The sequence below is a fragment of the Hyperoodon ampullatus genome (assembly GCF_949752795.1).
Source record: "Hyperoodon ampullatus genome assembly, chromosome: 15".
Taxonomy (NCBI): domain Eukaryota; kingdom Metazoa; phylum Chordata; class Mammalia; order Artiodactyla; family Ziphiidae; genus Hyperoodon; species Hyperoodon ampullatus.
Genome location: NC_136928.1, coordinates 65,440,650 through 65,465,083, shown reverse-complemented (window position 1 = coordinate 65,465,083; position 24,434 = coordinate 65,440,650). Strand labels below are relative to the sequence as shown.

At 41.3% G+C, this 24,434-nt stretch overlaps 1 protein-coding gene across 1 annotated transcript in view; it reads right to left on the bottom strand.

Moving 5' to 3' along the window:
* Window positions 1-24,434, bottom strand: part of ALK (ALK receptor tyrosine kinase) — a gene marked incomplete at both ends in the record, with an annotated part of 722,458 nt that overhangs the window by 490,828 nt on the left and 207,196 nt on the right. Inside the window, one exon of the mRNA XM_079720718.1 lies at window positions 15,882-16,046. Within this exon, the coding sequence (XP_079576844.1) occupies window positions 15,882-16,046 (165 nt within the window). The remainder of the gene's footprint in view (window positions 1-15,881; window positions 16,047-24,434) is intronic.

The window sequence follows — 24,434 nt, the reverse complement described above, 5'->3', positions numbered from 1 at the left end:
AGGTTTAGGAAATTCCCTTCTATTACCAGTCTGTAGAGAGATTTTATCACAAATGGATGTTGGATTTTCTCAAATGCCTTTTCTGTTTCTATTGAGACGGCCATATTGTTTATGTCCTTTATCCTATTAATATAGTGTATTACATTAATTTTTTTGTGAATGTTAAACCAATCTTGTATTCTTGGATAATTTCCAGTTGATCACAGTATCATCCTTTTCATATGTTGCTAAATTTTATTTGCTTATTTTCATAAGGCTTTTTGTATCTATGTTCAAGATGGATATTGGTGGTTTTTTTCCTTGTGATGTCTTTTTCTACCTTTAGTATCTGGGAAAAGTGAGTGGTCTTATAGTGTGAGTTGGGGTGTTAATTCCTCTATTTTCTGAAAGAGTATATGAAAAGTTACCAATATTTGTTCTTTAAATATTTGCTAGAATTCACCAGTGAAGACATCTAGGTTTGGGCTTTTCTCTGTGGGAAGGTTTTTAATTACTAATTCAGGTTATTTACCTGTTATAGGTCTCTTCAAATTTTTCTATTTTTTTTCTTGAATTAGTTCTGATAATTTGTGCCCTTCTAGGAATTTGTCCATTTCATCCAAGTTGTTTAATTTATTTACAACTTATTGTAATATTGTAAACAATATTTACCATATGTCCTTATATTCATTTAATTTCTTTAGGGTCTGTAGTGATGTTCCCTTTTGCATTGCTGATTTTGGTTATTTGCTTTATCTTCTCTTTTTCCCCATGGTTAATCCAGTTAAAGTTCTGTCAATTTTATTGCTCATTCCAAGAACCAACTTTTGGTTTCACTGATTCTATTGTTTTCTGTTTTCTATTTTATTGATTTCTGTTCTAATCTATATTTCTTGTCTTCTGCATGCCTGGGTTTACTTTCCTTTCTTTTTGAGACTTTTCTTCTTTTCTAACATAGGCATGTAAATCTATTCACTTCTCTCTAAGCAATTTTTTTAGTTTTATCTCCTAATTTTTATGTTTTATTTTAATTTCCATTTAGTTAAACTTTTCTAATTTCCCTTGTTATTTCTTATTTTATGCATGAATTATGTGTTTAATTTCCTAATATTTGTGTATTTCCCAGATTTATTTCTGTTGTCAACTTCTAATTCATTCCATTGTGGTTGGAGTATATACTTTGTATGGATTCCATTACTGAGACTGTTTTATGGCCTCACATATGGTCTATCCTGGAGAAAGTCTTCTGTGCACTTGAAAGGAATGTGCATTCTATAGTTCTCGAGTAGAGTGTTCTATATTTGTCAGTTAGGTTGAGTTGGTTGTTAGTATTGTTAAAGTCTTCTATATCCTTTTCTGTTTATTGTTCTATTCATTATTGGGAGGGGGTTATTGAGCTCTCCAACTAGAATTGTTAAATTATCTGTTTCTCCTCTCAATTGTGAGAGTTTTGTTTCATGTATTTTGAGTTCTGCTGTTAGATGCATATACATTTATAACTGTTATATCTTCCTGGTAAATTGACTCTTATCATTGTAAAATTTCTATCTTTTCCTTAGTAATGTTTCTTGTCTTAAAATCTTAAATTTTTCTGATATTAATATAGCTACTTCAGTTCTCTTATGGCTACTGCTTGCAAATATTTCTTTTTCTACCCTTTTACTTTCAACCTATTTTTGTCTTTGAATCTATGATTTACCTCTTGTAGAAAGCACATAGTTGGATCTTGCTTTTTTATCTAGTCTGTCAATCTCTGTCTTTTGATTGAATGTTTGGGCTATTTACATTTAATATAACTAGTGATTTGGTTGTATTTACACTTGTCTTTTTGCTATTTGTTTTTTATATGTCTCCTGTCTTTTTAGTTCCTCTATTCCTTCTTGACTGCCAAGTATTTTGCAATGTACCATTTAAAAACTTCTGATGATTTTTAAAAAATGTTTTTGGAGCTATTTTCTTAGTGGTTGCTCTACGCTATATGCATCTGAACTTATCACAGTCTACTTCAGATTAATACTAACCTAATTCCAGTAAAATATAGAAACTTTGTTCAAATATAGCTCCTTTCCATTTCCTACCCTTTGTTCTATTATTGTCTTATATACTATATCTATATATGTGTAAAGTCAACAATATAGTTTTGTAATTGTGCATTTATATAATCTTATATCTTTCAAAAATGTTAAGAAAAAAATATTTATTGAGTCTTTTGTATTAACTCACATATTTACTATTTCTGGTGTTCTTCATTTCTTCCCATGGATCCAAGTTATCTCCTACTATAATTTCATTTCACTCTGAAGGTCTTACTTTAATATTTATGGTAAGGCATGTCTGCTAGCAACTGTGTATTCTAATTTCCTTCCCTGAATATTGTTGATGGTCCTTTTGTTGTTGCTGTTTTGTTTTGTTTTCTTTCTTAAGTTAGTTAGCTTCTTTGTTTAATCACTTGGCTGAGGTACATCTGTGAAATCCATCTTCCCTATAATGTGTGGCTGCTGATGTCTCTGTTCAGTTTTTCTTTTTTTTAACGTTTTCATTTTACTTTTTATCCTGACTTCCTATGGGTCATTTGTGTGTAGCTTAGTGGTCTGCAGATTTTTGGGCAGAGGATGTGCTCAAACACCTTGAAGCAGTAAAACTTCTGTCTTTTGCCAGTAGGTCTGTTTGTGGGTAAAAAAGTGCATTCAGTGCTTGGGCTGCTGATCGCTTTCATGTCTCCTCTGCATATATTCCCAGTCTTAGGGTTGACTAGAAAGTTGTGGCTGGCTTGGACTCTTTCCCATCTCCACTGGGAATATACATAGTCTCAATCATGAATGTGCCTGACCCAACCATGACAGAGTCGCAGGCCAGTTGAGTCATAGGTTTTCACTTTCATCTACAACACTGCCAGGCAAGTACTTTACCTCCTTCTCCAAATCAAGTGAGCCCCCTTCAAGTGTGGCACATGTGGCACAGAAGCTGTTGGTCTTCATGGTGTACCCTACTTTGGCAGGACCTCTGTGTAGACTAAGTGAGGTAGACAGGAGAAGCACCAGGTTAGAATGCCACAGACTCCCACGGTTCTTACCTGGGTCTTATCTGCAACCACACACTGAAGGAAAGATAGAAGTTCAACAGTTTCTTAAGCACAAATGCTTCTCAGATTGTTAGATTCATTTGGCCAATATTCAGAGCACTTATATGGTTGTTTTTGTCAATTTAGTCCAGCTTTGGAGTTTCCTTTCAGGGAGAGAATTTGCCAGTCCCTTCACTTGGCCATAGCTGGAAATCCTGCCTCACCTTACTTCTCTGAATCTTATTTTATTAGTCTGAAACATGGATATTCATTTTTCTGAAACTATTTTATAGGCTTATTGTGAGAATCATATAAGGCATAGTATGATAAGTGCTTGGCATAACGTAAGCCCTTGGTAATCATTGACAGGGTCATTGTATACAGTTGGGTGGATTGTGCCCTGCACAAATGTGTTAAGTGAGTGGGCGAGTGGGGCTGAGATTCAGCTCATGTTCTGCTTGTCAAGTTATGAGTTTTAGCACTGGCTGCACCCAACCAGAAGAGGCATCTTCTCCTAATTCCTTCACCCAGTGGAGGCAACTTCTTCAAATTCACACAGAGGTGCCATATAGCCTAGCTTGTCCCAGAGTTGCCTTACCTCCCCTTGACCTTAGCCCTTCTTGAGCAGGCTAAATCCTTTTTCTTGATCTGGTCCAACATGTTTACAGGAAAGCTCCTTATCAATATCATGCCTTTTGGTTGTTTCTCCTCTATTTTCACTTTATTTTTTCTTTTCCTTTTCCAGGGTAAGTGGACTCAATGACTTTATTCATGTATTTGTGAAAACAAGGATTTTTTAAAAGTTGTGGGCTGCCACTGCCGCTGATAGAGGTGTTGGGAAAAGTATGGTTAATTACATTTCCTGCAGAAACTCAATATCTAAATCTCTTTGAAAGATATGACTCACTAGGGATCCTTCTTCCACACCATCCTAGCACCTGGTTCCCTTCTGAAGAACACTGACTCTCCATCTTGACTGTGACCTCAGGGACAAAGAAGCCAATTGACTCAGCTTATTTTTCTCTTAAATGAGGTTTTAATTTTAAGTATTTCCTCTTGAAACACAAGACTTCCAGAATTTTCCCAATTTTCTTGTTTCTCTAGCAAGCAATGTTTCTCAAATTTATCCTTGTACACGTATCACACAAAAGGCATCAGGTCTGAATTTGTCTTTATCGGTAGGAGAAGCCTACTTCCAGTCTGTGTGTCAGCTAATCCTACTGATCCTGCCTATTCTGCCTCCAGAGTTGTATATGTGAAGGATGCATTCGCTTTTGAGGAGAAATAGAAGTTGAGGAGGGAAGAGGGCCACAGGACACAAGGATAGAAGACAGACGGAAAAGGAAAGACAGAAAAAATAAGAGAAAGGAATGAAGCACTCATGTGAAGGCTAGACAATTGTCGTTGATCTCTGGAGGGTAGCCAAGCCCAAATAATTGAGACTATTACCTTCTCCAAATTCTTCATTTTGAAACACTGATTATTTTGATTGCTCTATATTTTAATATGCTCAATGTTTTTGATGTAATTTATATTTAAAGACTAAATAGGGAAGAATCTGTATTAAGAGTTTGGACATGGGAGGGATAGCAGCAATGCACTGAATCCCCCTGCACTCGGCAGCTCCCTGAGTACATACCACTGTTGGAATGGATACCTTTGGGGTATAAATGCAGTCTCTTAATAAATGAAGAAAAATAATTCTTAGGAGAGGCAGAGTATATAGTCTCAAGAATGATCCTGAATAATATTTTGTACTTGTGTTAGTGCAAGCAATATTGGAGGGGAAGGTATTGAACAGGAGCATCTTATGCCTTTGCTGCAGAAGTGAATTTAATTCTACTTCAGAATGAGAAGACCATTCTCATTTGAAGCATTCGCATTTTAGACCATTCTAATTTTATTTACAAGGAGTAAATAATTCTTTATTGCCAGCATAATACTTCAAATACCTCTTCCATTGCTTCTCAGTGCAGAGAATGCCAATCACATCAGACAGAAGACAGGTGCCAAAGAGAAAAAAAGTGCAGGTCGGGGTACTCCACAACAGAGACATAGGGAGCTGCCACACTATGCATGCAGCCAGTTTCATTAACAAGTAAGTCTAGTAAATCCAGCATACTTCCAAATAATATCAGCTTCCACAAAAATGAGCTAAGAAAGAACTGATACGAAATAAATATGTTTCGATTAAGTGTGACTAGCAATTAGTACTAAAAATTCTAAAGCAAGAAGTGGAGACAATCAAGATAGATCATAATGCTTTAGATAAGAAAAACCTAGACCCTTATGATAGCAACCAGGTAAAAGGTCCTTACCAATCCTTCAATGGGAAAACTGGACACTAGATTTGAAAATGTGCACAGTCCTTCTCAGCAAATTCTTTTGTCACGTCAAAAAGTCTTAAATATGTTATACATGGACACCTGGGCCAAATAAGGCTTTTAGGGTCAAGATTCTTCTATCAAGACAGAGCAGTACCCCTTGCTTCAGACTGCTGTGGCTGGGATGACTGTTATTAGGCTGGGCTATGTGTTACTCTGCTATGCCATTTTCCTGTTCACAGAGTGGTCTCTTGTGCATTACTTCCATTCATTTTTATAACAAGTCAGGAAAGAGAGCCACAGAGATAAAATGACCCCCAGGTCTCTCTTCAACTTACATTAGACCAGTCTTTCTCTATCTTGAATGGGTAAAGATTATCTTTCCACTCTAAGTAGAATTACACTGTAGTTATCCCCATTCAAGAGAATCTTATTTTATTCCTCTTTGCTAGGTCTTGGCTTTTCCTCAATTCTCTTTAAGCATAAATTCCAAGCGGTTCATAGCTTTTCTTAAACAGAGCCCATATTTCTTTAAGATGTGTCTTATCTGAACCATTTGATATATAGAAATCAGTGAGGCTAAAAATCCAGAAAACACTAATAAAAAGCCTTAATAAGAGGAAGTAGAAAACCAGAAAGACAACTCCACATGCTCTTAGAGCCTATCTAGTCCCTACACACTCAATTTACCAACTGAAAAACTGAGGCCTGAGTTCGCATGTTAGCCGAGGGCAGCCCACCACTCCCAACTCTCAGCACAATGCTCCCTACGTTTCTGAAAGGGCAGTTCTGGTTGCAGTAACCGGATTCCATCTTCTCATACTGATTGAATCGCTATGTAGCCCAGATGGCAAGCTTCATGCTGTGGCTGCCTGAGGCAGCACTCCTTGCCCTGGCCGTCTGCAGAGAAGACATGGGTGAGAGTAGCCTTCCCCAGATCCTTCTGAAGACACTGCCCTTACCAGATACCACAGTGGATAGGTTGTGTCATGGAACAGAGGGAGTCTCCCCAGCATCACTGGTGTGTGCACGATGCCCTGAAATTCTGAATACTGTTAGACATCTAATGAGAGTAAGTCTTATGTAGGAGTAGCCTGGGAAGCATGGTGTTTTATGAAGAGTTTCATATAATGGAAAAAATATGAAATTCGGTATTCAAAAACTGGAATTCAAGACGTGGCTCTGCCACATTCCAGCTTTGTAGACTTTGTAGATGAGCAACTTACTTCATCTCTCTAAGCTTCCATCTGTGGGTCAAGAAATATGCAGTGGTTAAGAAAATCTGCCTGCCAATGCAGAGGACACAGGTTTGAGCCCTGGTCCAGGAAGATCCCATATGCTGCGGAGGAACTAAGCCCGTGTGCCACAACTACTGAGCCTGCGCTCTAGAGCCCATGAACCACAACTACTGAGCCCACGTGCTGCAACTACCGAAGCCCATGTGCCTAGAGCCCGTGCTCCGCAACAAGAGAAGCCACTGCAATGAGAAGCCCACACACTGCAACGAAGAGTAGTCCCCACTCGCCGCAACTAGAGAAAGCCTGCATGCAGCAACGAAGACCCAACACAGCCAAAAATAAATAAAATAAAAATAAATTTTAAAAAGAAAGAAATATTTAGTGAATGTCTATTTTATTCTGGGCACTGGGCCAGGCTCCTGGGACATCACAATAAATGAGAAAGACCCAGTTTCTTCTGAGTAAACGTGGGACATCATAATGAATGAAAAAGACCGAGTTTCCTCTCTTTGAAGGCTACTATTTAGCCGTAGTTTACCAACCTATACATTAGGGACACTAACACTACCTGTCTCGTTGTTTTATGAGAATCAAAGGTGATCATGGATGGAAAATCACTTTGCAGACTATAGCTCTTTCCAGTTTCTCTTGAGACAGAGCCCAGGGCCTGACTGGCAGCCACTCACCACAGGCCCTGCATGTGTACTTTCACTGCATCTTCCACGTACCTCTCACTGGAGCTTCATAGCAACTGTCTTGGGCAGCATCACAGCTTCCTTCCACGGGTGAGGTAGCCTCACCCCAGCTCCTCCATTTTGAGCAATGAGCCTCTCCGGGTACTAGCCTGGGGTGTCTTCAGTCCTTCTTACCCACAGGAGCCAGACTCCCAGAAGCAGCTGCATACTTCTAGCCTCAGATCCTGCTGCTGCTCTTTCTGTTCCATTTCTGGTCCACAGAGATGTTTGCCTTGTTCCCTGTACAGAGGAAAGTCTACAGACTGCCTTCCCAGCAATAACTCAAAGGACATCTTCTACAGTAACTACAAGGAAATGTGTCTCTAAGGCCCAGTCAGTCCTCTGAGCCCTGCTCTTTCCAGAATGGTGCCTCAAAAGCATATGACTTTTCCTCCAAACTTCCTCAAGACCAGCAGTATTAGTTTCCTATGGCTGCTATTACAAATTATCAGAAACTTAGTGGCTTAAAAAAATACAAATTTATTATCTTACAGTTCAGGAGGTCAGAAGTCTAAAATGAGTTGGTGGGCTATGTTCCTTCCGGATGAGATTCAAGGGCAAATCTATTTTCTTACTTTTTCTGGCTTCTAGAAGTTGCCTGCATTCCTTCTCTCATAGCCTCTTCCTCCATCTTCAACAACAGCAGCTGCTGTGCTGCCACTTTACATGGAATGGTTTCCCCCCCTTGATTTTAGGTGTCTCTTGACTTAGATTTTAACCTACAGTGTCCTGCATTCAGTAGGGGATTACCAATTGTTGATTTAGGGAAGAAATATATGATTCAAAGAATAAATGGAATTTAAAAATTGATACAAATAGCACATAATTAAATGATTTCAAATCTCTGTCTCTCTCTGACCTCTGATTCCATCATCACATCTTCTCTGACGCTGGCTCTCCTGCCTCCCTCTTTCACTTATCAGGACACTTGTGATTCCATTGGGCTCATCTGGAAAATCCAGGATAATCTCACCTGCAAAGTCCCTTTTGCCATGTAAGGCAACATATTCATAGGTTCTGAGGATTAGGGCTTCTTTGGGTGGCCCTAATTTTATCTGCCACACCAGCCCATGGCACTATGCTGTGAACACTCCTCAGGCTTGTTAGCCTCTCGAGGAGCTCCTCTTTTTTCCCTCCAGAGTGCCATATAGGTTTCCAGAGGCAATGCCCCATCTTGATGCTGTGGTCTGAAGAGTGACTTGAGCCATGAGGGTGTCCAGCTTCCAGAACCTATGGCTAAATCTTGGGGAATAGGTATATCTCTTGAGGCTGGTGGGGATTTCTGTGGCTCACAAATTTTGCCAGGTATATGGCTATCCTTTGTATTGGATATGCCTACACCCAGTCTTATATCAGAGCAGGAAATAGCCTTAGTGACAATCTAGTCTAAGACCTTTACCTTACAGGTGAGGAACCTACAGCCCAGAGAGGTAAAGTGACATCCCTTATGGCAAAGTTGGGACAAGAGTCCAGGTCCCTTTTCCCTCCAACTCTTGTCTTCCTCTCTTACTCCACATGCCTTGTGGGCAGGGTTGTTAGATTCAGCTAAGGAAGGGCACAATCTTTACCAGACAACCATAATCCATCCCTTCCCACTGAAGGCTTCCTGTAGAAGGCAGAGGCAACACCCTGGAAGAGGCCCATTCTGATGGGGAGGCAGGAAATACTTCACCAGACACCCTGAAAACATGCCAACGCATTAAGGCAAATCCCTCTCTGGAGCTCAAGGTCCAGCTGCCAGGTTGGCACCAGAATCTCATTAGTATGAAAGAATCACAAGTCACAGCTTGTTGCGGGGTCAAGATCTAAGTCCCAGTGACCTGATTGCTCAGGAGATGACGGACACATTTCTGTAAGCAGAACCAGGGAACTAATATGGCCTCTCATAGTGAGTTCCAGAAGAGGGGCAGGGATAAGAGGCTACAAATAGCCCCAGTGACCTTAGTATGATGAGAAGTTGTGTTCATATGAAATGCATGACTACCCAGAACCCTTCTGATACATCTGAAGGGGCAAAGATTGAATAGAAATAGGACACGCTGATGTCACTCCTGCTTACATGCTGCACTTGGCCCCTGGGTACATTCCTGAGCCTTATGCACAAGTGGTCACCCTTTGTAACCCTTCAAGGATAAGCGGAGCAGAAAGAGGATGGGGTGGGGGTGCTCTGGATTTGTGAGCCGATGTGAACTGCCAGTGCCCTGTAACCTACTCAGGCAGGCAGGAATGCAACCTGCTTATCCATCTGCTTGTCTATCTCACCCAAGCCAGTACAGCTGGATTTTTTGGTCGTTGTTGTGGCAGAAAATAGTTAACATGTTTTAACATTTTTTTTCCCAAAGGAGTCTAAAATAATTCAATAAGACATAGCCTCAAATGAGAAGTTTTTATCTCCTTATATTAAAAAATAATGACATATTTTATCTTATTATAAAAGTAGTACATGCTTATGGACTCAAATTTGGAAAATACCAAGAGCACATAGGAGAGAATAAAAATCACTGATAATTGAGTCATCTAGAAATAACTTCTGCTACTATGTTAGTATATTTCCTTATAAGAATTTTTTTCTTATATACATATAGTTTTCTCTTTTACAAAACAAGTTATATAACACACATTGTTTAACCTTTTTAAAAAAAATCTAATAATAGGCCTTGAATACTTTCCCATATTATTAAATATTTTTATATAGAATAAATATAATGGCTGCATAATATTTAGTATACTATATTTTATTTAACTAAATCCTTATTGTTTGAGCATTTAAATGATTTCTAGTTTTTCACCATCATAAACAACACCCCCAAGATACCTTTTTAGATAAGCCAATAGAAAATATTTGGTTGCAACCCTGTTCCTCAGGTCTGTCAGGTAGTCTATAGAGGAAAATATTTTTTGATTCTTGATGGTGAGTTAGTACATTAATAGCACTTAGACAAGAAGTGATTCCTTTCCTTTTCAAACCATATAGATTCTGAAAAAAGAGACTAAATGGTCTCTGAAACTCAGAGAGACCACAAGAGCTAAACTTGTCTGCAAGGCCTTCTTGATGGAGAGTGCCCAGCCAGCGCAGCTCAGGACATGATAGGTGAATAGACAGGGGGAAGTCTGCCCAGAAGGCTTTTTAAAGGACTGGAAAGGTACAGAGATATCAATGACTCTAGGGCTGGGTGACATGCCTTAGCAAACCCTGAAGTCCAATCCCATTTATAGAGGACAGATGTCCTGAGGTGGTCTCCAAAATGTGTGCATGATTATATTTATTTTAATTTAAAGAAGAAACAAAATAAGCTTTACCAATAGCATTATACAGATAGAAACAAATATATGCATATAATTGATGAATACATACATAGCAGGGGTGCTCAGAAATATTTTACTAATGGGGCATACAATAAAATAAAGTTTAGAGACCACTGCCTTAAACCAGAAACTTCATAGTAGACAGGGTGAGCAGAATAGGAAGGGAGCTTCAGGGGAACACTCAACATAGATAGACAGTCCCAGTTTGGATCACCCCATTTGATGTAAGTGAAAAGAAAGGAACATTGTACTGTCCTGGAGTGTGTGTGTGTGTGTGTGTGTGTGTGTGTGTGTGTATTTCCAATTACATGTTTCTTCTATTCTAGTTTGCCTATCTCTCCTGACTGCTCTCCCAGCTTCAATATCCTGCTAAAACCAGAGGTCTCTGCTAAAGACTGATTATACAGACAAAGTGAGGGGAGCAATTATTGACCACCAGAAGCTAGGGAAGAGGTATGGAATGGATCCTCCTGTAGAACCTCCAGAAGATACCAAACATACCAACACTTTGATTTCAGACTGCTGGCTTCCAGAACTGGAAAACATTAATTTCTGTTGATTTTTAAAAAAATAAATTTATTTATTTTATTTTATTTATTTTATTTTTGGCTGTGTTGGGTCTTTGTTGCTGCACATGGGCTTTTCTCTGGTTGTGGCAAGTGGGGGCTACTCTTTGTTGTGGTATGCAGGCTACTCATTGCTGTGGTTAATCTTGTGGAGTACGGGCTCTAGGTATGTGGGCTTCAGTAGTTGTGGCACACAGGCTCAGTAGTTGTGCCTCACGGGCTCTAGAGTGCAGGCTCAGTAGTTGTGGCGCACGGGCTTAGCTGCTCCGCGGCATGTGGGATCTTCCTGGACCAGGTATCAAACCCGTGTCCCCTGCATTGGCAGATGGATTCTTAACCACTGTGCCACCAGGGAAGCCCAATTTCTGTTGTTTTAAGCCACCCAGTTTGTGTTCATTTGTTGCAGCAACTACTAGAATCTAACACAGAAGGGTACAACAGGAGTGGACCAAAAGGCTAAATGACCCCACTCTGGCATTGCAGTACCTTGTCATCTGTGGCAGCTTTGTTAGTCATTTCAGAGGTCCAGAACAGTATTTCTCAACTTTTTGAAAACTAAGCTACTTAGATAAACAGGAAAATCTCAGTAGCAGAGTTCCATCCAGGCCCTCCACCAAAAACAAAACACAGGGAGATCAGTTTGGTGCTTTGTGACCAACTAGAGGGGTGGGATAGGGAGGGTGGGAGAGAGATGCAAGAAGGAGGAGATATGGGGATATATGTATATGTATAGCTGATTCACTTTGTTATAAAGCAGAAACTAACACACCATTGTAAAGCAATTATACTCCAATAAAGATGTTAAAAAAAATAGCTAGAGCTTAGCTAGAGATCAAAATCTTATCTCGTTAATACCAGTAGTAGACATTAAACATTCCTCTGACACTTCTTAAAAAGTCACAGAATGCCTCAACCTGATGATTCCTCAAGATTTTATTAATTTATAATACTGTGTTCTATCAAGATCATCACTTTTTATTATCTTGCTGCTCTGAATTGTTTCTCCCTTATTATTCTCAGCTACAGGGGCCATAAATTAAATTCATTCAGAATTTATACTCCTACAGTTCATTATCTGTGATTGGTATTATCTCACTGCCTTTCTCTGGCCCTTCTATATCCCCTGACAAGAAATATTGTAATAGAGTCTAAATACCATCCAACCAATAAATGTTGAGTTTAAAAAACAAACAAGCAAAAAAAAAAAAAAAAACCTCTATTGACTACAGTGCCCTAAAGGGCACTCCATCACTCCTTTTTATCTCCACCAATGGTATTATTTCTGCCGAAATGACAGAGAAAGTGAGATTCTAAAGAGTTAAGAGTTAGGTCCTTGCTTTGCTGCTGTCTGGATTGGGCATGTCATTTTCTCTCCCCTCACCTTCACCTCTTTCCCTGAAGGTCAAGGGACATTACAATACATCAGCCTGCTTCATGAGGACCAACCCTACTTCAGGGAACAAACAGATAGCGATGTAATCAGTTGACTCAAAAATCAATGAGTGGTCCATTACTGGAAATTCTGAACACCTCTCAGTGGCCTTCCAGAAGCGGCACTACAAAAGCTGGGAGGATAGTTTCTTGTTTCTAAGACTGACCAAGGCTGTGGAATATAGATCCCTCCATTAGACCCCAAGAAAAATAAACACAAGTATCTGACAATGGTGAGATTCCCCCAAGTTATGTTTGGATGTGTTTGTTCACTAAAGAACTTGATAAAATGAACTGGTATATCCACAGCGGCTTTGTCATAGTTGTTCCCATCATCTTCTTCAGTGATGTGAGATTCTACCATGCTAGGAAGAGCAGTGATTTTTCAGAGAGATGGAAGTTGGCAATACTTACTAAAAAGTGGAGATTCGAGTCCTGGCTAATTCATCTAATGGGAAATGGTTCACATTCAATGCATGCTCTGGCCCTTGGGACTCAGCTTTGTAGAAACATAAAGGCCTCAATATATTTCCACAGTCAGGACCACCGAGAAGGGAGTATTTCTTTCTTCCCTCCTCTCCTTCCTTTTTTTTTTTTCTCACAATACAGGGAGTAACATGCAGATGCCAAAGATCATAAGATCGAGGATCTGATCTTCAAAGTTATAAAGTCTGACACCACAACATCTGTGGACAACTGCCACTTGTCCCTCTCTCCTGATCTCACTGAACTGCAATCACAATTCAATAGTTATCAGATAAAAAAACCATACAATGACCAAAAATGCATGTACTGCCAGGACTGTTTCTAGAGGTTAGGAATTGGGATCCAGAGACATCCCTAGGGGTGGCTGAATGGGAGTACACCTGAAAAAGCGTCCACACCAATAGTACAGTAAAGCTCAGAATCACCTGAGAAACTTACACAACCATAAAATAAAACAGAGTCCCATAGAAATCAAAGCTGCAATGACATACTGTATTCCATCCACCAGATGAACAAAAATGACAAAGTCTGGCAATACCGGGTACTGGTGAGGATGCAGAATCCCGGATGTACTAATACATCACTAGAGGGAGTATAACTTGGTGCCACCACTTTGGAAAATACATTGGATTATCTATTGAAATGGAATCTGTACCTTGTGACCCAGAAATTCCACTCCAAATTCTACGCTCTAGAGAAACTCTTGGACGTGCATACGCACCAAGAGGCATGCACAAAAATGCTGACAGTAGTGTTGTTGGTAATAGCAAAAACCTGGAAACAACCCAAATATCTAATGACAGTGGAAGAGATAAATTGTGGTATTTTTCTGCAATGGATTCAAAACCAAATGAACCACAGCTACATGTATCAAAATGAGCAAATCACAGAACAACAACATTATTCCATTTATATAACAGGTTGCAAACCTAATCTATATGTTGTTTGAGGCTATATACATAAGTGGTAAGGCCACAAAGAAAGCAAATGAATGATTAAGACAAAGTGCAGGATAATATTTACCTCTGGGGAAAGGGAGAGATTTTTGATCTAGGTGGGGGACAGAAGAGATTGTAAAGGGACTGACAACATTCAAATTCTTACACTTGGTGATGAGAATACAAGTACTGATTTTATTGTAATCTTTAATCCTTGCATATATGTTATATCTACTTTTTTGCACATGCTAGCTTTTATAATAAAAATTTTAAATCTACAGATTTCTAGGCTCTATCTCAGATCTACTGAATCAGAATTAGGCTATAGCGCTTAGGAAGTATTTTTTTATAAGTTCTCCAGAATATTCGAATGCATTATTGGGTTAAGAGCACACACCTACACACATACACACCACACGTTACACAACAGTATCCAGATGAAAGCAGCTTAAAATATGTATCAAAGTCAAGAAATTTCAAGAGAGTCATAAAAATGGAAAAGGTCAGCCTGGGAGAGTGTGTAGAAAAGAAAGGTGCCTCATAGTTCAGGGCTCAAGGCTGATGTAGAAGCCTGGGAGCGTTAGTTACTAGTTATTAGTCTCCCATGAGCATACTTGAGCCCTGTCCCTGTTAGTTTCCCAAGAGCATCTGCCTGAGATAATCACCCCTAAGAACTGGGCCCACAGCAGGCTGTCACCACAGCTTTCACTACAAAGACAGAAACATGATATGGTGAAAAGTATTCTGGTCTATGACTCATCACGGCAGACATCTAGACCTGGACCCACATGTATAAGCTGATCTTCAGCAAGTCGCTTCCCCTCTCTGAGCCCTAGCTTTCCCATCTGTCCTGATTCCCTCACAAAATTGGAATCCAATGAGACAGTGCAGTTGGAAGGGCTTTGCAAACTGAAAATACTACTCTGAATGTACAGTAAGTCCAGTACTATGTCAGTTATCATTTCTTCCTGAAAGTTAGAAATATAGGCGGTCTATTCTGGGTCAGTAAAGTTTTCTGGGTCCAAGGAATTGGGAGCTCTAAGATTTGCCTTAAAGAGACCTGAAGCAGTGCTAGGGCTTAGTGCCTCCACATCTCTCTCTAAAAACTCAGCAAATATTTAACAAGCACCCACTATTTATCCTCAGCCTACCTTTTCCAGTCCTGATAATTTAGAAGAATAATTTAGAAGAGGATGTTCATAAACAGCAAAGAACTACTGGAAGCACCTTGCAGAACTAATATGCAGTCTAAATATTCATTAATGGCTTTGAAACTAACATTTAACTCAGTTATACAACATCTTCCAAATTAGGATTGCCAGATTTAGCAAATAAAAATGCACAACACTCAACTACATTTGAATTTTTTAGTATAATTTGAATAATTTTTAAGTACAAGTATGTCCCAACTATTGCATGAGACATACTTATACTAAAAAATCATTTGTTATTCACTGGAAGCTCAAAGTTAACTGGGTGTCCTGTGTTTTAAATGGCAACCCCATTCCAAATGAACAAACAGATTAACATTTTCATCTATATCTTACATTGGGAAATCTGCATGAAAGAGAGCTATGAAATCCTATTTTCTTTCATTGATAAGAGAGTAAAGGGTTGGATTGATCCTGAAATTGGACTTGCAACCTCCTCTTCCTTGAATAGCCCAAGAAGACATGGAGAGGCACAGATATTACAAACAGGTTTCAAAGGAAACAGGACAGAACAGTGGTGGAAAAGCCTCAAAATTTCAAACAGAAATAGACATCCCAGCCCCATCCTGGCCCATCTGGGACACTTTGCAGTGGCCTCTATCCTTACCTCTGGGCATCTCCTTGGTGTGTTCCTCTTCGGGCCCATCCAACAGGTCCATCTGGGAAGCCTCCTCGGAAGGGACATGGCGCCAGGACCAGCTCTGGTTCCCAAGGTTGTTCAGTGGAGGGGAATACTCCAGCTCACAGGGGAAGTCAAAGCTGCACTCCAGACCTGCAAGGACAGCCAATGGTCAGTGGAGCAAACTGTCTCCCAAATGTGACCTTCCAGCCCCACTCCTCCTCTCCAGGAAGTTGGCCTCCATCTCACCCACAACTTTCACCCTAACGAGGTATGGCAGGCTGTCAATTCCACAGGTGGCTGAGCTCCATATGGATGAAAAGGAGACTAAAAGTGAAAAAAAGTGTTCTTTATATAACTCAGATTATGGGAGGTATCTTCACAGAAGGCAGGTAAAAAAAAGCTAAACAAGTCGGACCATGTAAAGTTTTGCATCTTGTAAGGTTACCTGGTGATGTGGAGAGGGCCTGAGGTCAAGTGGGCAGAGCCTGGCTTTGCAACCAGATGGGTCTGAATCTAAGTCAGGCAAGAAAATTAACCTCTCTGGCCTGAAATTTCCTCACTTGTACATTGGGGATGATAATTTCTACCTCTGGAGATTGCTGTAAGAACTAGTAGTATAATTCATTATCTGTACACATGAGTCTGGTCCACAGCTGATGCTCAGGAAAAATCCTCATCAGGATCCTAACTGAGAAGAGAAGGCCAAAGGGAACTTAAGCTACTCACAACCCCGTTTGACAGCCTTATCATCTATTCTTCAACCACCCTCCAGAGAGGAGTGCCAAGGCTGTGATAGCTAATCTGAGTTTATTCTCTCTTGGGGAGGGAATGGGGAAGGTCACTGGGTAAGGAGAGAGAGAGGAGGCAGAAAGAGGCTGTGTCCTGGGACTCTGTGTGATCACTTTCTGGGCTTCTTTGCATGAATCATCCTTGTGTCCAATCATTCCACGTCTGCCCTACTTTTAGGATACACTCACCTTCTCTTTTCCCTGCCTTGCTCATTGTTTATTACCCAAAGTGGCTGAAGTACTTTGTACCTAGAAGGTTCTCAATGCTCACTGATGGATCAATAGAATATGTGCCCAAAACCAAATTAGTCATCCACCCTTTACTTCATCATCTCCCTTTAGCCCTGGGGATGTGAAGAAAGGGAAAATTTGATATAAAGACCATTGGATGGGAATATGGGGAATTTGACTGGTATCCAGGCTTGGCCAGTCTCTTCTCACATATGGAACTTGGTGCCCTCATCCGTAAATAAGAGGTTTAGACTTGATGATTCTAGAAACAAGTACCCAGTGAAACCTGGGTTCCAGCTCCAACTCTGCCACTGATTTGCTGGTTACCTTGAATAAGCCACTTAACCTCTCTGGGCCTTAAATTCATCAAATACAGAATGAGACCCACGCTAGATGTCTTCTAAAGCTCCTTCCTGATTCGACTTTTTTTTTTTTAACATCTTTATTGGAGTATAATTACTTTACAATGTTGTGTTAGTTCCTGCTGTATAACAAAGTGAATCAGCTATATGTATATCCCCATATCCCCTCCCTATCCTACCCCTCTAGGTAGTCACAAAGCACCAAGCTGATCTCCCTGTGCTATGTGGCTGCTTCCCACTAGCTATCTATTTTACATTTGGTAGTGTATATCTGTGAATGCTACTCTCTCACTTCATCCCAGCTTACCCTTCCCCCTCCCCGTGTCCTCAAGTCCATTCTCTACCTCTGCGTCTTTATTCCTGCTGATTTGACTGTTTTAAGGTTCCAAAGTCCTTGCTCTCAGAAGGGTTATAACTAATTTGATAAATCAATCTGTGCAGTGGTGCTAATGACTACTAACTCCCAATTATCATTGTGCATTTTAACAGCTGCTTCTGGAGCTACTGCTACCTTGATCTCCAAGATGAGTCTCCTGTTGAGAATTTCAGAAGGCAGAGGAGAAGGAGGGCCAAGACTAGTGGAGGTAGCCAGTCACTGGAATGTCCTTTAGTTACACCATAGAAGATGGCCCTGCCCTGGAGTGGGAGCAAAATAATTCCCACTGACATTGGCCAAATGATCTAAGTTTAGCTGCGGGGGAGAAAAAAATCCTTCAAGTACCCTTCCATTAAGTATCTTTCTACTTCTCAACCAGCAGAGATTTATGTACCAGCCGCTCTCCAGGAGCTGCCATCCTTCTGGTCCTAAGGTTAATACCACTCGCCCTTTCACGATTCAGACAATTCACCTTTATAATGTCAAGCTGAAACAGGCAGAGCTAGCCTTGTTTGAGTTGACAGGCCACTTGCTGCCTACATATTTTATCAGCCTTGAAGAATTTCTACCTGCCTCTGGGGGCTGAGCTGCTGCTATGAGTTTGTGTCCATGAATTGTAGGCTGTCTTAATCTTCAAGACTTGCTTGCCAGGAACCTGGTTTGATAGCAGAATGCAAGGAGAAGAAAACCGATCCAACATTTTGTACTTTGTAGCACAAAAATTATTCTTATAACGAAAGGTGTAGCCATTAAACCTGGCTCCTCTGGGGATGATTAACAAGACCCATCCACATAGTGAATGATCAAGTCAGAAGGTGGGAGAGAGAAAGCTATTGGCCATCTCCATCCCACATCAACAATTACTGGTACCTTTCCCAAAGCTTCAACTTCTGAGGCCCATCCTCCATCTTGACTTTTCTTCTCCAATTAAAGTCATCCTATTTCTATTTGGGACAGAAGTGTGGCATGCCAGCTCAGACACTGCCTGGCAAATGTGCTCTGTGTGCATATTAGACAAACAGACAACAGAATATACAATCCCAGTCTCAAGTGCCATCAATCTTTGGATCTTTGAACTCTGGAGAGTCTGATAATCAGCTGTGCTTGGGTCAGACCATGCCTAGTAAAACAAGCTAGGCAGATACTCCTGTGATCAAATGGGTTCATTTTGAAATTCTTGCCCTGAGGCAGCTTCTCTTTAGCTGTCAAAGACGTACTCTTTGGCTTTAAATAGGAATGGAGTTAACATTATTGCTCATTTTGGGTGAAATCAGATTGGGCTTTTCTATATTCTGATTTAATTTCTTATAAAATTTCTACACAGGTTTCTCTCTCCTGAGCTAGCCTCTGTGCCTTTCGAGCAATAATACCTGGGATTTGTCTTCTCTAAAAACACCAGGTTAAGCCTCATTTTCCTTAGGCCTTTTCTGAGTTTCTAGACCTAGGGTGCTTCTTAGATCTCTCTCTTTAGCCCTCCTCTGACTCCGCCCCTTTGTGGTGGGTGCTGTAGAGTCTCTCCTACAGGCAGGACTCAGAGGGGCTAAGGGTTTCCGTGAGGTGTTCAGCCTTAAGCAACCCAATGGTTGAATAGGTCCATGCCCAAGGAGAGGGGCGGGAAATCACATTCACTGACCCCGACTGTCTGCCAGGGACTGTGCTAAGGAGTTTTTTATATCACTGTATTTAATCTGCTGAACAAAACTGAGAAGGGAATTGTGTCTTCTCTTTAAAGCTGAGGAAACTGAGGCTCAGAAAGTTTACTCTACTTGTACAAAGACCAAAGGACTACCCTAAGGCAGAGCCAGAATGTGACCCAGAGCTGGTTAATGCTGAAGATCTAGATGTTATTCTCACACCTCCACAGCTTCAGAATTTTAATCCAGGGCCAACAGATTAAATTAAATAATATATGAGAAACCTATGAAGTGCTATATTTCGGTTATTATTAGATACTAAGTCTGCAACATTTTCATATCTGTAAAGGCTTCTGTACTACCCTAAGGAGACAGATCTATATTTCCTCTGTGTCAGGTCCATTTTACAAAGTGACTGACCTTCAGAAGAATCCAGAGATTTCGACCTTTCTTTTTACATACCTGTTTGGAACCAGGAGAATCTAACTTTCCAGAACCTGCTAAACATATAGTTGAAATCACTGCTCCCCACTTTCTAGTCACTTCCATCATGGAAGAAAGATAAAGTAATGGAATCTTCTGGAAATAGTTGGCCTGCTGAGAGGAGTGTCAAGTGCTGTGAAGGGAAAGGTCTTGGTAGAGCAGTGAGCATAGTTCCAGGCTCGGTCCTGCACACAGCAGCTGAGGGGCCTCAGCACATCCATCCCTCTTTCTGTGCCTGGCTTTCTGCATTTGAAAATGAAAGAGATGGAGCATACCTCCTCTATGGTGCCCTCCATCTCTGAAGGTCAGTGATTCTATAGAGCTCATCTTTGGCCAACACAACCAAACCTACAGACCGTTGGTCCCCTCACCCTGCCTGCCTCTAAACGAGGGCCTGCTGTCATCCCTAAAGCAGGTTCCCCAGGGAAGGAAGTGGAATGTGCATCACACTCCATGGGGTCTCAGTTTGCCTCAAGGTTGTCAAAGAATTAAGAAGGAGGGTTCAGGCAAGTTTTACAGATGACTGTGCAAGGGTGAATGTGTGTGTGTGTGTGTGTATTCATTCATTTTTATCAGTCTGTACCCATATTCTGAAATCTTCCAGGATATGAATCATATTTAAAAAACTGAATTAACAGTTAGCTTCAAGGAACTGTTCTAGTATAAAACACAGCCATTCAGAAGAATGGCACAGTAACCCATCAGAAGAACCCTGTGGTGGCCCTGCCCGGAGTGATGCAGTTCCCTTGGCTGTAGTGAGTTGGCAGTGACCAAGCACTTTGACACTGAATCTGAAGGTGGAAATCTAGCCTCTGGGAATGTGTGAAACTACCAAAGCAATCATGCCCAACACCTGTGCCTAGGAAGCCAGCCTTGGCCACTTGGGCAGAGATGGGGATCTTCCCAGCCTGCACTACAAGAAGGAGATTGCATGGAAGTTTCAGGCACCATCCATAACACCACAGAAGGGTAACAGGGAGACGTGGTGTACTTTGGACCCTCGGGTCTTCCCTCGGGTGGACTTAGAAAATCGAACAGTCCTCCTATGTATCCAGATTGACCTCAGGCTCCCCCAAAATCCCTTAGATCAAGGTCCTTTGTACCTCCTTCATCCTAACCCTGTAAACCTAGAGACCTCTCACTAGTTTCCTAAGTCTCCTTAAGACAATTCAAATTAGGGAACCAGCAGCCTCCTTTAGATTTTAAGACATGCCTTCCAAGGCTGGCTGGTTTCCAGATGACCAGATGCCAGCCTGGGCAGGTCCATAGGAACCCATTGGTTGATGTCGCCCAGCCTCAGCCCAGCTCAAGGATTGGAAGCAAATAACACAGAGTGAAAAGCAGAGTCATAAAAAAAGAGAAGAATGCCACGTTTATCAATCCCATGATACTTCACCCTTCATTTTGTCTCTTATTACACGTGTTCCAGAAGTCAAGCTTGGGGTTGGACTTATGCTGTCGACTCTGGTAGCACAGGGTATATATTTACAGAGGAGCCCAGACAGGGGGAACTCCATGAAGGCCTGTGGGAAGTACTTTCTTAATTGATAACATTTACTGAGGGCTTACCATGGTCAGACAGTATGCCAGGCACCCTACATCATTATCTTATTGAATCCCTATGAAGTAGGCAGGACTCTTATCCCCATTTGACAGAGGACGACACTGGGGCTTAGAGAAATGAAGTCACATCTGAAGTTACTCAGACAGGAAGTGACTGTTTGGGTTTCCACTGATCTGCTTCCTCCATGGGACCACAAGGCCTTGATGTCAGTATCTCACAAACAGTGAATCATGAATTGGAAAGGTAGCAGAAAGACCTCCCCTCACTTAGAGCCACAGACACCAACAGGAGTCAAGACCTGCAGTGAGGGAGGACAGGAACTGGGCCCATGCAGGGACAGGCAGGGCCACGCTGGAGGCAGGACAGAAGCCAAAGCATCTGAGCTGTCCTTAAAGGCCCTGATCCCACCTTCACAAAGTCGGACTTGGGATACCCCAGATGAGGACTGAGTCACTGTATACATCCTTAAGGTCCAAGTCTTAATCCCCGTAGGCATGACTCAGGAAGCCAAGCCTACAGGTGCATTAAAGTCTGGGGCTCAATGTTCATGTCTATGTTTCCTGACATCTTCTGGGGTATCCTCTGTGTTTCTTGGGTAGGGCTGAGGGTTACAGTTAAGGGAACTGAGAGTGGGATGGGCAAGTTTTCTCTGGCCATCAGGGGCCCATGAGAGAGGTTATTCAACTGTATACTCGGCCCTGGGATCTGCATCTGAAAACAGAGAATTATCAGGTTTGCTACTAGTTTAAATATGGCAACATGATTGTGATTTTGTCTTGGGGTTACTTTTCTGTCTCTAGTTATCTTGACCAGTGTTTACTGGGATGCTGATAGCCTGACATGGGGCCCGATGCCCCTCACTTGCTGAATGGTGGTCTCTCTGGTCCTACCCAGCTCTGCAGTCTTTTCCTATGTGTCTCTGCCCATATGTCTTATTCATTAAGCAACCTTAACACCATCATGGTTGTTTCTCAGGGATAGGGAACAAGACCTGAGATTTGACTCCAGTCCTGCCAATTGTCAGCTGTGCAGTGCAGGGCACTCTCTCCCTCTCTCTGAGTCTCAGTCATCTTAGTGATAAGACTAACGTCCCAGACTGCTAGGAGGACTCAGTGAGATGATGCATGTGCTTGGAATGGAGAATTTCCAATGCACATTAGCTGATTCAGAATTTACATAGCCATGCCCTTTTGAACACAGCTTTCTGTTTACCAGGAGAAACAGTATTTATGTGGGGCAGTCAACTGATGGCACATGGCCATTTCCTTAGCATTCTGCTGTACCGTGGGAAAGTCGGTATTTCTGTCTGAAGGTGATATTCGCAGAGTCAGCTGTTAGAACTTGAAGTGACATTTGAGGTTGTTTCTTCCATTGGACAGGTGAAAACACCAAGACCCAGGCAAGGGAAAAGACTTATCCAGGGTCATGTGGCTGGTCAGGGAGTCTTTCACACACAGTACGGAGGGCATTTCTCCTGGCTGTGGAGGCCTTTCCGAATGCCATCCTCTCCAGTAAGCACCAGGCCTGGGCCGGGCTGAAAATCAGAGTTACTGAATCACCAGCTCTCCCCTCCTCAGGCTTGGCTTATTGGCACGTTTAAGCTGAGGCTGGATTGATTCATGGGTGGCATATACAAATGCCAATGTACTCCTGACAAAGCTGATTTGTGTATTCAGTAAAGAACCATGTGAAGCTTCATACACATGTAGCAATCTTCTTATAGGTGGCCTTTAGAGGTCGTAAAATAGAGCTCTATATTTGAAACTACAGTTCATTACATAGAGCTGTAGGAACCAGCACTCTCGAAACACTGTCAGTCCTTAAGAATTGTATCCAGCTCAGGGGAACTCCCTCGGCTGCCACCAATCCTGAGGCACAAAGTGGGGGCTCCTTTTCTCAAGGGATTCCCCAGAATGTTCCAATTGTTGACCTCAAGGTCATGAAGGACCTTGAGGACCATCTTAGAGGAAGAAACTGAGGCCCAGACACATGATGGGGCTTGCCAAAGGATGCATGGTGGGTGAGTTGCAGGATTGATACTAAAATCCAGTTCCTGACCTTGCAATTTTTACTATTTTCATTCAAAGCTATGGGTAAAAAACAAACAAAACAATACCTTAAATAATTCTTAAAATTCTAAAAAACCTATACTGTGTTTTTCTGGAATAAGCTGGCAAAAACATACATGGCTAGGTTTCAACCATTTCTCAATGATTTGATGGCTCAGATAATCTCCAATAAGGCTTTCTGGCTTCTTTCATCCTAAATGTCCTCTTCTGCCAACAAGCTGCTTTTTGATGGTTGCTGGAATCTCCTGCTGGAGAGCAAGTCTGTGCACAGGCCAGAAGCTATGGTGAGAACAAAGGGAGGAAAAAGGGTGGCCTAGGAGTGAAATGGGAAGATCACTAGAGTATCCTTGGAAACTCTTCAGGCTCTGGGCCAATCAGCCTTGTGCTTTTGGGCAATTCATTTAACCACTTGAGTCTGGATTTCCTCGTGGATAAACCAGAGAGAATTATCACAATAATGATGCTGATAAAAATAATAAAAATAATAATATCTGCTGTGACAATCAAATAAGGTAACGAATGTGGAAGTGCTCTCTTACCAATGAGATACTATATGTGGATATTCTTACCACCTAGGGCCTGCCACTAGCCCTGGGCAGATCACTGACTTCTTTGTGCCTAGTTTCCTCAGCTGTAAGATGAGGCTGTTTGACCAGATTGTTGTGGGCCCTGACAGCTCACAATCTCTATGAATTTCTCACAGACCGAATTATTCGAGGTATCTACTCAAATGGGTGGGTTAAAGTCTTGTTAATCTGAGGGCTCTTCTGACATGAAGTTTTGCACCTGAGATTGTTCTTGACAAAACATTTCATTTTAAGAGGATTTCCTCTCATTTTTCTCCCTCTTGATCAGTCATTTTCCTGCATATGTTTTGGACACATGTCTTTCTAGACTGGTTAGAAATGCTCTGTATACAATATCTCAGATGTCCCAAAGCTGTCAAAACAAAAATTTCCCAGCTCACTCATGTCTGCTAAATATGCTTTTTTAGATTGAGGGGAAAAAAACAAACAAACAACAACAACAAG